The following is a 14,146-nucleotide window of genomic DNA, read 5'->3' on the forward strand; positions in this document are numbered from 1 at the left end:
TTTTTTTTCCACACATTCTTTTTTATTTGTAAATCATAAAAATGAAATTTTTTTTATATATAAAACATACACATCATTTGAGCCACATCTGTTATACAAACAAGAAATGTTGCAGTGAATGCTTTACTTTTTTCTGATTTTCTTGTTTCAGTGGAACACAGAAGTTGTAAACAATCAGCAATTTTTTTCTCCTGTTAATACTGACAAGGAAAAAAAACCCTAAATAAATAAGGAAAAAAACAGCTTCACTGGACAATGAAAAGAAATCTGGAGTGAGGCGGGACTGAGCATGGCGGGCCGGGCACAGACGCCGAGTTTGAAGCACAGAGAAGTGTTCAGACGAGGACTTTCAGACCCATCGCCGTCCCACAGCACGGTCCCCTCGTCACCTAAAGTACCAATCGCTCCTTATTATAAGACTTGGCCTTTTTTCTCAGTGAACCAAATGAAAACCCCGGGAATAGCTGCTGAGTATTTACAGGGTGCGACTTTCTGTCCATCTGAGTTTATTCTCCGTGTCGTCTGAAATCATTATGTTGAAACATAATTCATATTTTCATAGATCTGATTTGTACATATTTATTCATACATCGTCCCAGCCCCTCGGAGGTATACTATGATGTGGAATAACAGTAAGAGGGGCTGCAAGGTCTGCTCAGTACAGTACAGTACATCTTCCAGAGACATCAATGTAATCTTGGGATTCGGTTTGAGAGACATTCAGCACCGGACTGAAGGACGTGGACTGGACTGCAGTGGATTTAGATGTCTTTGCGTAATGGGAATGGCTTCAGTTTCTTGGTTTTATCTCTTTAATATTCAAGTACGAGCAAACTGTACAACTGCATGCAACATACAAGCGGCCCTACAGTATGTGGAGCTAACACGCGTATCTAGATTTTTTTGTTTGTTTGTTTGTTTACAAAAATGTGCATGCAGCTTGGAACGGGCTCCAAAGTCATGCTGCCCCTCCCCCCCCCGGGTGGGAGGAGCCTGCAGGCCGGACGGAGGATGAGCGTTGGCGTCCTGACGGATCGATCTGATTGGCCCACATTCACCGAGATGCACGAGGATTAAACTGTGACAGTATTTGTTGTTCTGTTTGCCTCCGAACGTCGCGACGAAACGATGAAGAGGACCGGTGACGGGAGGATTGCTGCTTTTTGTCCTTTTTTTTTTTGTTTTTGATTTTTTTAGCTATGTATTATTATTTTTTTCTTCAAAACGTTAAACTTTTTGTTGTAAAAAAATCAAGCTCTTGTGCTTGTGTTTAAATTTTAAAAGAAAAAAAAATGTTGAACTAAAGATTGGATAAAAACCTTTAACATGCCGGGAGGGAGGGAATGCGCCTCCCAAAAAATGTGAAAAAATTCGACGCTCCTGTCTCGCTCTCACATAGGTGAACAAAGATTTACGTTTTCTTTTTTTTACATTGACGTTGTACCCTTGTGATATTTCAAAGTGACATAAATTTTACTTATTGGTCAACCTCCTGGGAGGCCTAATATACAACTATACAAAGACGACTGGCCTGCACGCTTGCCAGCAAAAACAACGCTAATCTCACATGTAAAAATCTAACCTGTTCCCCGCCCTCTTCCTGCATAACACTTGCAGACATTTAATAGCTTTTTTTTTTTTTAATCTCTTGTATTTTATTTTTACTCTCCATGCACACACCAGACTGACAACATTATCATGAGCATTTTTAAAAACATCTTGTGCCAGTAGTAACGAAGGGAAAGAAATGAACAACAAAGCAAACACGCTGAAACGGTGCGGCTTCAGAGCGGCCGTGGTAAACATATTGAAAAGAGGATCTTTCCACAGAGGGGGGGGACCAGTAATGCGGCTCCGAGGTCTAGGCACCAGAAGAAGGCCCTGTGCTTCCAGACTGAGCACCCCGTCCCCCACGCTCGGCGGGGACGGGAATGCCAGCAGTCTGTTGGGGTTCTGGAGGAGGCCACTGCAGGGAGCGCAGCGCCGCCTGCAGGAGCGGAGGGTGATTACCTCTTGTCTCGAGTCCATACATTCCGATGCTTTACATACATTTCTTTGCTATTGTTGATTCGGTTAAAAGCCACCCTGCTTCGTTTGGATTCTCTGGTACTGTCTGGACAGCTGCTGCACGGCTTCTTCAGCACACACAGAGAAAACACAGAGACTTTTCCTCGAATGGACATGAAACACTGAAACGCGACGCTCCCTACGACAGACAAAATTAACCGCGGCAGGAGTGATTGTCAGATTTCAACAAAGCTTTCTCGTGTTTCTGATTGTTGTTGTTGTTCTACATTTCTGCCGTTAGTATTTCATTTCTCTCCGAGTTTTAGTTTGAGTTTTTTCTCGGTGGCGTAGAGCTGTTTGTCCACTAAGATCGGACCCCGGGCGGTCCGGCCGAGCTGTCGAGAGACGACTGAGAAGCTCGTCGCGTCAGGGAGGCAAGTGTCGGATCCACCAGAGAGGATGGTGGGAACAGCTTGTACCAACCGATGACTGTGCTTGATAAGTCCAGCTCCTCCAATAAGATTTGTGCAACTCCCATGAAGCTTTTATGGTCCATGCGGCCATAGTCTCCCCACACAATCACCTGAAGGAAAAAATAATTTCACGTTGTCATGTTGCTCGATTTCCGTCAGCATGAAGTAGGAGGGGGGGGAAGCATTTAACTGTGTGATGAAGGGAAATAAATCTCCTGCTCACCTGTAACACTTTCCCCTGCGGGCTCTCCTCAAATAGCAGTGCTTGCTGGTAGAGTGGGTCAAGTGTTTTCCGTGCAATCTTGGTTTTCTTTTTGGCTACGTACGCTCCATTATTCAGCAGGTAGACTTTGACATATGGAGCTGACGGCAGAAACAGAGCAATAAAAAAAGCCATTAGTGGGAACACTATCGGCTCTCACGGCTGGTTGTACGAACGCAACGAACAGGTGAGCTTGAGTCGAGTGTATATACTGGATTATAATAACGTGTGTGAGTGCTGCAGGGATTCGTTGGTCTGTGGCGGCTTCAGTCAGGTTGGGCTCTTACCAGGGAGAGATTTGGATCCTGGCTTCTGTACGAGTCCTCGTGCTCTGATCACCTCCACCTCCAGCTGACCCTTTTTCTCCATCATACCGATTTGGATATCACCTAAAAAACACAGCAGAAAAAATAAGAAAACAAAGAGCTCAACACCAACATCTACTACTGACAGGAGCGCAGACTTAATGCATAGGTAACACTCTGAGCCTCGCACAATTTAATCAATCATCATCAACAATAACAATAAAAAAGAACAAGATTAAGTAAAAATAATCATAAGAAAGAATTAAAATATAAAATGAATAGTTATAAGAACATGAAAAGAGTCTCTCTTCCTCCCTCCCTATGTGCTGAACATGATCTAGAGGGGTGTGAATGCACCGCAGTTTCTCCGAATTGAACACGATGTTCAAACACGAGGGTGTCCAAAAGTCCACGTGGCACCAGGACTCCCTGCGTCGCAGGTGTCACGATCCTGGGTCTTATGACCCAGTGTTTTGAGTTTAGTTTATTTGGATTAAGCTCATGAGTTTTTCTAGTTCTTCGTTATTAGATTCCCCTTGTGTCTTCCAACCCCTGTTAAGTCTCCCCTGCTCTTCATGTGTTTCATGTCTGCGTCTCATTATGTTTCCTATTTTATTTTGAAGAGATCTTGTGTTTTTATATTATGGATTATGTTTTGAGTCCTTTGTTGTACTGTTTCTTGTTTCCCTAGATTTCAGTTATGGTTATCATAGGTTTAGTTTGGCTTTGTAATACGGCTTCCCTGTGTTCAATGTTGTGTCTACTGTGACCTTTTTGTACCATGTTTCTGGTTCTGTTCTGTCTTCTCAGTTGCTGTTAAGTTTGCATGTTTAGAGTTCAGTCAGTGTGTTTCCTGTTTTACTTTGAAGGTCCATTTCTCATGTGAGTGATTCTAGTTTTGCTTCCCTTGTCTCGTCCAGCCTGATTACTCCCAGCTGTGCTCTCCTTCCTTTCCATGCCATTCTGCAATAAAGCAGCTTTTTGAGTTTAATTTCGTTGTTGTGAGTTTTGCGTTTGGGTCCTTCTCCTGCCTGTACACAGCCGAAACATGACAGCAGGTCAGTGATTCATTTTTGTACTTCACCACCTGTTGGTGAGTTGCATCAGGTGGCAATGGAAGATGTTGGACAGTGAGGGTGAACTTGGCAAAGGCCAGAGTGTCAAGCTCTTCAGCTCTCACTTTGAGCAACACTTTAACAGCTTTCTGTGGAAAGCGGACCCTAGTGTGGCGGTAATCCCTGAATCAGATGAACACCAGAGGTTAAAGTAGACATCAAGCTGTGGGAGGGATTCTATCAAGCATGGTGAGCTCGTGGGATGAGCAGAGGCAGCTGACAGGCCAAGTGGATTGCAGCTCTTGCAGTACCCAAAAACTCAGGTATGGGAGGAGCTCAGCGAGGCCATTGAGCAGGACTTTTAGTCGACCTTGAAGCAAGTCCGGCAAATCGTCAGGTGACTCGAGTGGCGTGGACAGCTCCCTGCAAACACTTTTTATAGCAGGGATGCAACTTTGCTGACCTCAACTCAGGACATAGTTTGGTGGTGTGAGGAATACATCAAGGATCTTCTCAGCCCCACTGACAGACTGTCTGCAGTGGACACAGTGAATGAGATTTTCCCTGAATTTCTCAAGGCTTTGTGGCCGGAGGATCTCGTGCTTGATTTTCGTAGATGATGTAGCTCCGCTGGCGTTATCAAGCAGTGACCTCCAACTTGCACTGGGGCAGTCTGTGGCCCAGTGTGAAATGAACCACGACATGCTGGAAAGATCACATTTCTTGGCTGACTCGGGAACGTCTTCCCACCTGAAGAAGTGGAGGAGAGGCTGGGAAGATGGAAGACTGGGATTGGCTGCTTAGATTGATGCCTCACGACCAAGAGAAGAGGATGAATGGCACAATCAACATTTAAAATAAAATACCAGAAATATCCAAAATATCTCAGAGAAATTCATGCTAGAAATAAAATACAAAAACATTACAATACTAATGATTTCTGACTTTTTCTGGCATTTTCTGATTCATTGTTAAAGGCAAAAAAAAAGCTTTACAAGATCTATCCATGCATGCACAAATAAAGCTTTAAAAAATACCCCGAATAATTCAAAAGAAGAGAGAAGAGGTTTTGTACCGATGGCAGGTGTAGCCAGTGTTTGTCTTCCCACTAACTGAGCTGGTCCGAGTCCATCCAGGAAGTCACTGAATTGACTGCTGGCACCTAGATTCACTCCAGAAAAGATCAAGCTACCACAGAAAACACAAAACAGCCCATTATTAACTCTAAAAAACACCAACCTATATACAAATGTGTCATCAGTCTTGCTGATGGCCCCACTCAGTCAGCACATGTGGTGGATTCACTTTCTCCTCCAGGAGAATTTCACTTGCACTCATTATTTATAACAAGAAAAAATATCTACGTGATTGTCCGAGCGACAGAAAACACCCGGTCTTACTTTGACTCTGTCTGAGCTTTGGTTTGATCGTCGCCTCACACTCTCCACGCTGACTCATTTTTAAACTGTGTGCTCGTTATATTAGACTGTGTTTACTCTCAGTCGGCCAACGCGTACAGAAATAGCCGCAGGCAGGAATGGATGTCTCCCTCAGAACATGCTGGCATGCAGTCATTACTGTCACTCTAACTCGTTTCATTCAGGACGTCTTTGTGACACAGAGAGTGCAGATGACGAGGAGCAGAAGGACGGGTTTACTGACTTCCCCTCGGAGTTGCAGCTGTTCATGCTGCCGTTGTTGGACTCTCTGCTGGGCTGCCGGCTCATGTTCCTCGTCAGCTCCACGGCCATGCCGGTCTCCGTGCTCCTCTGGATCGACGCTCCTTTCTCCTTCTTACTCTTCCCCTCTGGAGGCAAACGAGAGCGAGAGGAAGAATCATGAAGCAGACAATATTTTGATAACGGACTCCAGTGAAGGAATGGCTCTTTTCTTTAAAACCGATACCACAAGAAAGTTGTTCGGCTGAAGCTATAGATACTTACAACAATCAGAAGTGATACATTCCCCTCCCACAATTAAAACATGAACAAAGCAGAGGATATTTTTATTTATATGGCACCACTGCACGTTTTATATTGTTCATGTTTGCGTTTGCAGATGGCCCCGCCCCTCTCTGAGCTTGGTTCTGTTGGAGGTCTCTTCCTGCTAAAAGGGAGTTCTTCCTTCCCGCTGTTGCCACGTGTTGCTCATATGGGGACATTTGATTATATTTGTTTCTATAAGTAATATTGCAGTGTCTCCAAAAGTTGATTCTGTTCATCTGGACGTAGCGTTTTCAGGGAGAAACGTTTCGTCACTCATCCAAGTGACTTCTTCAGTCTCAGCTAACTGCATTTTTCCCCAATCTTATAAACAGGACATTTGCATAATGACTGAAACCAGCCCACTGAAGGAACAATGGGCTGTGAGGTCAGTTCCTTAATCAAAATATTGCAGTGTCTTTGACTTACAATATATATAAATGAAACTGAATTAAAAAGCAGATGGCTGGGATGGATGGATTTGTGTCATTTGGCTTTAGGTATCATCTGCATAGCAATGAAAATGTATCCAGTGCTCTGTAATACTATTATTGAGGGGAAGCATGTATAATGTAAAAAATAGTGGTCCAAACTGTCATGACCCTGTGCCTTCTCAGCTGACTCTGTATGGCTACAAGTGTTTCTGTTGTGTTGCGTCTCTCTCTCTCTCCTCTCGCACACTGCGCTCTACCGGGGCGTAGTCATGACGAGTCCAGCCCCTGGCTCAGACACCTGCAAGCAATCGTCTCATCCCCACGCTCACTTCTTAAGGCGGCTGCCGAGAATGCTTCTTCGCTGGATTATTGTGTAACACTCGTCAGTGTCATTGCAAGTCTGAGCTTTTCCACGAGTTTCTTTCGTGCCGCAACTTACCTGTTCTTCCTCCCTGTGCCAGATTTCTCGTCAGCCTGAGGACCGCTGGTTAGTGAGCTAAAGCCGGAGTCCGAGCTAACCTGAGCATCAGCGAAGGATTGTGTATATAGTGGCTGTATCCCAATTCAGGGTCTGCAGCCTTAAAGTACGCAGCCTCAACGATCCTCAAGGGCCGCGTACTCAAAGACCGCTAAGGCCGGAAGTGCGAGGCTTGTGGAATGGGACGGTCTAGCCTCCGTCGCGCTGCCCAGGTTGCCTAGCAACCACGATACTAACAGCTGGAAACGTTTCATACAGCTTTGTTTGACAGAAATGAAGGAGAAAATCTTTTGTTCATTTGTTTGTTTGTTTCTACATGAGCTTTGATCATTCTCTGATTAAGCTCAGCTATTGAACGGCGTATATTTTAAAGTAAAGGCTTTAAAACCAAGTTAGTACAAACGTCACTAATGTCACATAACTTTGCCGACATGTGGCCAACAGTAATGTTTTAATGTTCTTCGTTATTAAACATTTGCACATAAATAAGTGACATAATATTCAGTACTTAAAGTTTACTCTTCGGGCGCCCCTCATCCGCCGTTTTTTTCGGCAAAATTATCCACACCCACTGCCGCTGTGCTATGCATTCTGGGATATGTTGGGCCACGAAGTCTACACCGTCACATCCTTAAAATTCAGGGAAATGAAGGACGCATTTGAGGGCCGCATTTCGAGCAGCCTTCGAATTGGGACAGCCTTCGTCGCGTCGCTGTGACGTAATCGGCCTTAAAATGCGGCCTTTGAGGCTGCAGACCCTGAATTGGGATACAGCCAGTGTGTGTGTCCCCTCCCGTGCCTGTGTTCCCCGGAGACCCTCTTCCCGTACCCCCTCACCTGTATATATCTGCACCTGGTGTCTGTGTGTAAATAAATTGTGAAACTTTAGAGACGGTCTCCCTCAGAGTTTCTCCTGAGCCTGACACAAACATTGAGGTCTGTGGAAGTCCGTGTCTAATTTTTTGAGTCAGGAACGCTCCTCGTTTAAACCAACAAAACTAAATTTATGAGATATGTAGGATTCAAACAAAAACACCAGTTGTGCGTCTGGGTTTGTAATTTCGGATCAGTTGTGTGCGCTGTACTGAGGACAAGCAGGACAAGCGCAGAGAAGAGTCCACTGTCAACGGCCATAAAACGATGATTTTTAACCTTCATTACAGCTGTTTTAATGCTCCTCTAGATCATCGTCCAGCTGCTTGACAACTACTCTTTGGAGAATCTTTGAAATAAAAAGAAGGTTAGAAATTGGCCTATAATTAGCCAGATGGAGCCAGATGGATCAAATAAGAGCTTTTTAGGTAATGGTTTAATTATAGTGCTCCTTAAAAAATACACAACAAATGCACATCAAAATGACGTGAGAAAAGTTTGGAGACATTATCTTTATTTTTTTAAGTATAGATCGCATCCAAATATCTGGAGACTCAGATGCTTTACACGAACATTTTAAGCCGTGAAGGAGATGTGCAGTCCTGCACTGCTCTTGCCTTTGTAAAGAAAACTGTAACTTGTTCTTGAAAGGTGCTACTGTTTTTAAATAAAGATATTATTCCTGGTAGTCCCTTATCATGAGCGATTACTCAAATGACCCCACAAAGTGATTCATCTAGAAGGTGGAAAATCCCAGAGTATCAGGATTCACACAAAGATTTTGCTGTTGTGGTTTTGGAGTTTGGTCTAACTTGGTTTGGTCTAAGGACAGAGTTCACTCGGTGGCCCAAACAGTAAACCATTCATACGTTAGACAAAGCTGAATATCACAAGATAGCCCACAGATCCAGTTCAGGACTGTTTGATCTCGCCGTCTGAACCACGGTCAAAGTTGCGCCCATGTTCTGTAGAATCTGGTCACCAGCAGTAAACAGGAAATTGTTGGGCAGAAAAACAGCCAAAAAAAACACCACTGTGTGGCATCTCGGACAGGGGCGCGCCTGCCTTCTGACTCATGATGTTGGAAAACAACATTTCTGAGCCTCCCTTTATCCCGTGTCCAAAACCTCACAGTAAACAGTTTAGAAAACACAAGTGAGCCTCTCTTACCTGCATTCGGCGTCATCCATCATGACCAAGAGAGACTTTTTTACATTAGGCGGATGTTCGTCCTATCTCTACTTCCTCTCTCCCCTCTCTACATCAGTGTCAGTAGGCGAGCGACCCCCTGAAGGCCTAATATTCTCTAATAGCTTTTATGCCCGCTACAGAGAAGAGAGGTACAGCATTTGGCTTTCATCGTACATGCCCCGGTGGTGAAAGTGGATGCTGGGCTCGGACGAGCCACACTCTGTTATGTGACCGCGAGCCGAGCTGTGGTTGTTTGTCTTTATGACGAGCGCTGGGCCAGCGACAGCAGCAGAAGTTTGTCTTTTACGGAACAAAAGGACACTATCAATTTGCGGTGCTTGGGTACAGTCTGTACCTCGGGACAAAATGCAATGAATATTTCTGTATGGATGTGGTTGTTATTAGCTTAGCTGTAGCTTAAGGGTTCAAACCTGCATTCTCTAAGTCGAAGTGATCGCACACAGCAGTTTAAAGGTGCAGCTGCTGTTTTAACCATATTTTCTTTAGAGAAAACCAACAAGAGAAATCACCTAGACTCCTGGGTTTGGTTAAATTAGATAATGTAATCAAGGTTTGCACCTTGCATGTCCTTTTGTAGGCAAAAATGAAGAATCTGGAAAAGTATAGAGTCATATAACTAAAACATTTGGGGATGCCCAGACCTCTGCCTCCCTGCCCCCCCCCTCCAGCTCTTTTGGAAGGACACCGAGGTGTTTCCACCCACTAAGAGAATCCACACAGCACCGAAGCCCTGTGGCCCCTCCTGCAGGCAGCAGGCCCACAAGAAAGCGGGCCTGTGTAGCTCTTTTGGGAAGAGCCCAATAAATAATGACATAGAAGTCACAATCCAGCATTCAATGCACAGCATTCGGTTTGTCAGTGAGCAGCTCAACGTTAAAATCTCACAGCATAACTGCCCCCACAGGGACTTGTATTTAGAAGAACAAACTACTTTTCTTGACATTTAGCAGCTCAAAGAAAGAACGTATGAAGGAATCTGAGTAGTTTGCTTCTCATGCATCTATTATGCATGACCTGAGGACAATAAAATAAATTCACTTGAGAATAATGAATCGTGTGATTCTTCCGAGGTGAGCACGGGTTTTTTAACTGGACTCAAATAATCTTGACAAAGATTTTAATGTTGCAAAGTTTGTGTCTGTCCTTCATATACAACCCACAAAACCAGCACATGAAGGAAAATATTAAAGGAAACACTGAAAGACTTCAGCTTCTGCAACAAGTCGATTCTTTGTTGTCCTCGTTGAACCACTGACTGTGTGTTTGTGTCATTGTCCTGGAGTTTTGTGTTTTAGAATCACTAAAAATCCTCTGTTTTGGTTTTAGTTGTGGCTTTTATTGTTTAGAATTATTGGTGTATTGCTTTCAGTTTTTTAGAGCTCTTATTACCTCTGTAATGTGGTTTCTGTTAGTGTTTGAATTGTTTCTGTTCTTAACGTTTGTGCTAAAGTTGGTCTAACCACCCCAGTGTCCTTTGGCATCTTAAGTCTCCGTTTCCCGTTTGTTATGCCTTTTGGTCAAAAGCCAGTAGTTAGTGCATAGTCTGATTAAGTTACATAAGCAAAGTGATAAATAAGTTCAAAGTTAAGAAATATTATGTGATTCATGCTAAAAACAGTTAAAATGTCTGGGTTCGAAGTTTGCTCAGAGTGAGACATCGTTATCACAAGCGATCTTTGTATTGTATGTGCGGAAATGGGAGCGGGGGAGCGCTCTGATCATTAACCTATCTTTGACGTATTTTCTCCGTTAATGCTGTGAAAAGTGCTTCGGCAGTATTAAAAGAGTGAACGAGTTCAAGTACACGCTTGTACCTTGGGAAACGTTCGTCTTTTGTGAGTATTAATGTGTTCAGAAACAACTTTTTTATGTGTTTACCTGGAGTGAGCTGCGATGCTAATGTAACGCACGTGTTAAGCTAGGCTAATCATTAAGTTTTTGCATTAAGATGTGTATTAGCTAGCAATTTATTTTCACTTTCTGTATATGTCAGTTACAAATAAGAAATAGTAAGGAGAAGCCTTGAGAAAGGATAAGGCTTTAAAGGATCTTCATTAAAAGCAAGCCTTGTGTGGAAGATCTCATCTATTTTGTTCGCTAGCTGTCTAGCTTCACATGGTCACGTGTCGTGAGGGCAGCATACTCAGTGTTGCCAACTCCTCAGTAAGGAAAATCGCTATTGGCTGTCCTAAAAGTCGCTAGAAGTCGCTAAATGACGTCATCACCCAATTTGCATAATTGGTCATGCTAATGTAATTGTAACCTACGTTGTTGGAGAGAGAAATAACATCGTGAAAGAGACATGAAGTGAGTAAAAAACTAAATGCAGTTAGAATTTATTTAGAACTACAAATTAAATTTCTTTTAGCAATTATTGTTTTTTTTTAATGTCACAATTCCAACCCTGCTCCTTTATCTGGGCTTGGACCGTCAAAAGTGACCCGAAATAGGCACTCTGGTGGAGTTACTTTGTGTGTGTGTGTTTATAAGTAGTTTTAAACCTTGTGATCCACAAAACAGCAACAACAGTAAAAGAGTAAAAGAAGAACTGACTGCGTTACAGCACCCGCTGCTTGTTGAGAGTAAAAGCGATATGCGCTTTTACGTCTTTTTTTAGGGGGTTTGAAAACTCGCTAAATATAGCGACAAAGTCGCTAAGTTGGCAACACTGAGCATACTGTTTGTTACTTCCTGTTTTATTTTGGTAGCTGGTTGTTACTTGTGTTTTGTATTTAATTTTACTTGCCTTGTTGTTTTAATTGCTTTCAGCTCTGTCCAGTTTGCTTGGTTACCTCTTGAGTGAGTATTTACTCTTTTGATACTCTACACCTATAAAATTAAAGGCGCCTTTTCAGTTTCTTTGACTCTGTCTGCGTTTGGGTTTTGTCTCCACGCTTTTTGATTGCTTGCATCAAATTCACTAATTCCTTAGTTTAAGTCAAATTAAAGGCAAGAAGTTTGTCACTTGACAAATGCAGGCGAAGCACCAATGTGCTCTGACTTTCAGCCCAGTGTCATCAGAAAACTTGACCAGAAATATGTCTGTGCACATGATAAAAAGCAGAGGAGAAAGACTTAGCCTTGTGGGGAGCCAGAGTTTGAGATAATAGGACTGGGCATGCAGACATTTCCAAAAGCCCACTGAACTCTGTCAGTTAAAAAAATGAAAAGCAACAATAAATGTGACCGGGTAATGTCGGGACTGCATCTCATTGAACGTGGAAGAAAAATCTGCAAATAAACCTCCCGCGTAAGATTTTGGTTTCCAAGATTCTTATATGCGCCGTCTAGAATGAAGAGCTTTGCCCACTAGACAAGCAAACTGCAGTGAATCTAGTTTATCACCAATTAAGCACACGTCATGTTTTCAAAGATTTTCATGACAAGAGATGTAAGTGCAGCTGGTCTGAACTGGTTAGTTCTGATTTTGGAACAGGTATTACGGTTGATGTTTTCCATATACTGGACATGTTGCCACCATCTGCACACCTCTGAAAAAGTGCAGAAAGGATCTCAGTGAGCTGATTAGCACAGTAATGCAGTGTGTGTCCACAGAGCCAGCGGGCTTTCTCATATTAACCCTCTTCAATCAGGTTGGGACTTCTTGCATTATTAAAATATCATTCCGAGGCGTGAGAGACTTCCTCGGTCGTTAACATTCCTCGAGAAGTCAGATCTTGCATATTACATCATGCATTTAATTAAACTTTACATATTGTACCTTTAATGGAAAAAAGAATGTAGGTTAGCAGAGGATGGAATCAGATTAGAGAAAGCTTTTGGAAAGTGACATACAGCTGATGGATGTTATGGATGTTAGGTATCTCCACCCTCTTTTTTAAATATTGTCATGTCTGCTTCCAAAACACTAACATGGTCCAAAATCAGAGAGTGGCAAACGAGCTTTAAATACAGTCCTATGAAATTCCAGCAAATCCCCGAAACCGCCGACTCACCGGGGCCGCTGATCTGCGACGTGCTGCGGCTGCGACGGTTGCCAACGATGGCCACCACCCGCGCGCTGAGGCTGGAGCGTCTCTTCTTGCTGCCGCTGCCCACCGTGCCCAGCGCCGTGTCTGATTGGCTGCCGTCTGTGCGCTCCTGGGTGTAGATCTCTCCGCTCACGCTGGAACTCTTCAGCATGCTGCGGCCCATGGACGCTCGCATCTGCCGACTGGAGAGAGAAGGCGAAGGGTGACTTTGTGACCCGGTGTGTTTGATAGATGTTGTTATTAAGCTCTCTTTTACTTTACCTTTACTGTGGCACAACAACAAAAACAGCATGACTGATGGGAGGTGGGGATGACGAACATTGCTGAGGGAGCGTGTTTAACCCTTTAAAGCCGGTCGGAGCGGGCACGCTCTGTTTTGCATAACTATTTTTAAATCCCGGTAGCTCTGCAACCACGTGAGCTAGCGCAATAATTTTTTTGCATATGAAACCGGAGGAGTTGTACTTACATCTTATGCCATCAGCTTGTTCTCGGTCACAGTTTCCATAAAGCTTTGCAAAAACTGCATAAAAAGCACTTGAAGTAACAAAAACATAATATTCCAGAAACACGCTTTGCCGATCCGATCACCTGTTCATAACACTTCCTATGTCCATCAGCACGAACTATCGCATGTCCGCCATGACCTGCCCGAAACCGGAAGTGATGTCATTTTAGTGGAAATGTAGTTTTTTACCATCAGGGCCTCATGAGCCTATACTGGTGTTTTTAAAAGTTATGTTTGACTTTATGACTTTCTGTGTCGTTTCTGGGATGCTTAGGACTCATATTGCACTGCTGGAAATAGTTTATTTTGATGCATATGCTGCTATTTTGCAAATTTGCATTATAATATTTATTTTCGTTTTTCCTGCAGTATATAAAAATTGGTGTATTTCAAAAATAAAACTATGAAGACACTCAAAATAAATTTCCTGTGGTGGGAAACTATTTTGTGCAACTTTTTTGTATTTACAGTTTTGAGGGATAAGCCTCTTAAATTTCTCTAACTAGAAATATATGTTAAAAAAACAAAAACGATTTTCAATGTTTTTGTAGTTTATTGCACTTTT

General features: G+C 43.2%; 1 protein-coding gene across 12 annotated transcripts in view; it reads right to left on the bottom strand.

Moving 5' to 3' along the window:
• The window catches only part of rims1b (regulating synaptic membrane exocytosis 1b), a 106,643-nt gene continuing 92,497 nt past the window's right edge, over positions 1–14,146 (bottom strand). For all 12 annotated transcript variants that reach the window (XM_085161957.1, XM_085161947.1, XM_085161951.1 and 9 more), the window contains 6 exons: positions 13,038–13,255; positions 5,765–5,909; positions 5,178–5,290; positions 3,030–3,131; positions 2,704–2,843; positions 1–2,590 (listed from right to left, as the gene is read on the bottom strand). In XM_085161957.1, the coding sequence (XP_085018083.1) occupies positions 2,372–2,590; positions 2,704–2,843; positions 3,030–3,131; positions 5,178–5,290; positions 5,765–5,909; positions 13,038–13,255 (937 nt within the window). In that variant the 3' untranslated portion in view covers positions 1–2,371. The remainder of the gene's footprint in view (positions 2,591–2,703; positions 2,844–3,029; positions 3,132–5,177; positions 5,291–5,764; positions 5,910–13,037; positions 13,256–14,146) is intronic.

This window comes from Neolamprologus multifasciatus, chromosome 6 (genome assembly GCF_963576455.1).
Source record: "Neolamprologus multifasciatus chromosome 6, fNeoMul1.2, whole genome shotgun sequence".
NCBI lineage: Eukaryota > Metazoa > Chordata > Actinopteri > Cichliformes > Cichlidae > Neolamprologus > Neolamprologus multifasciatus.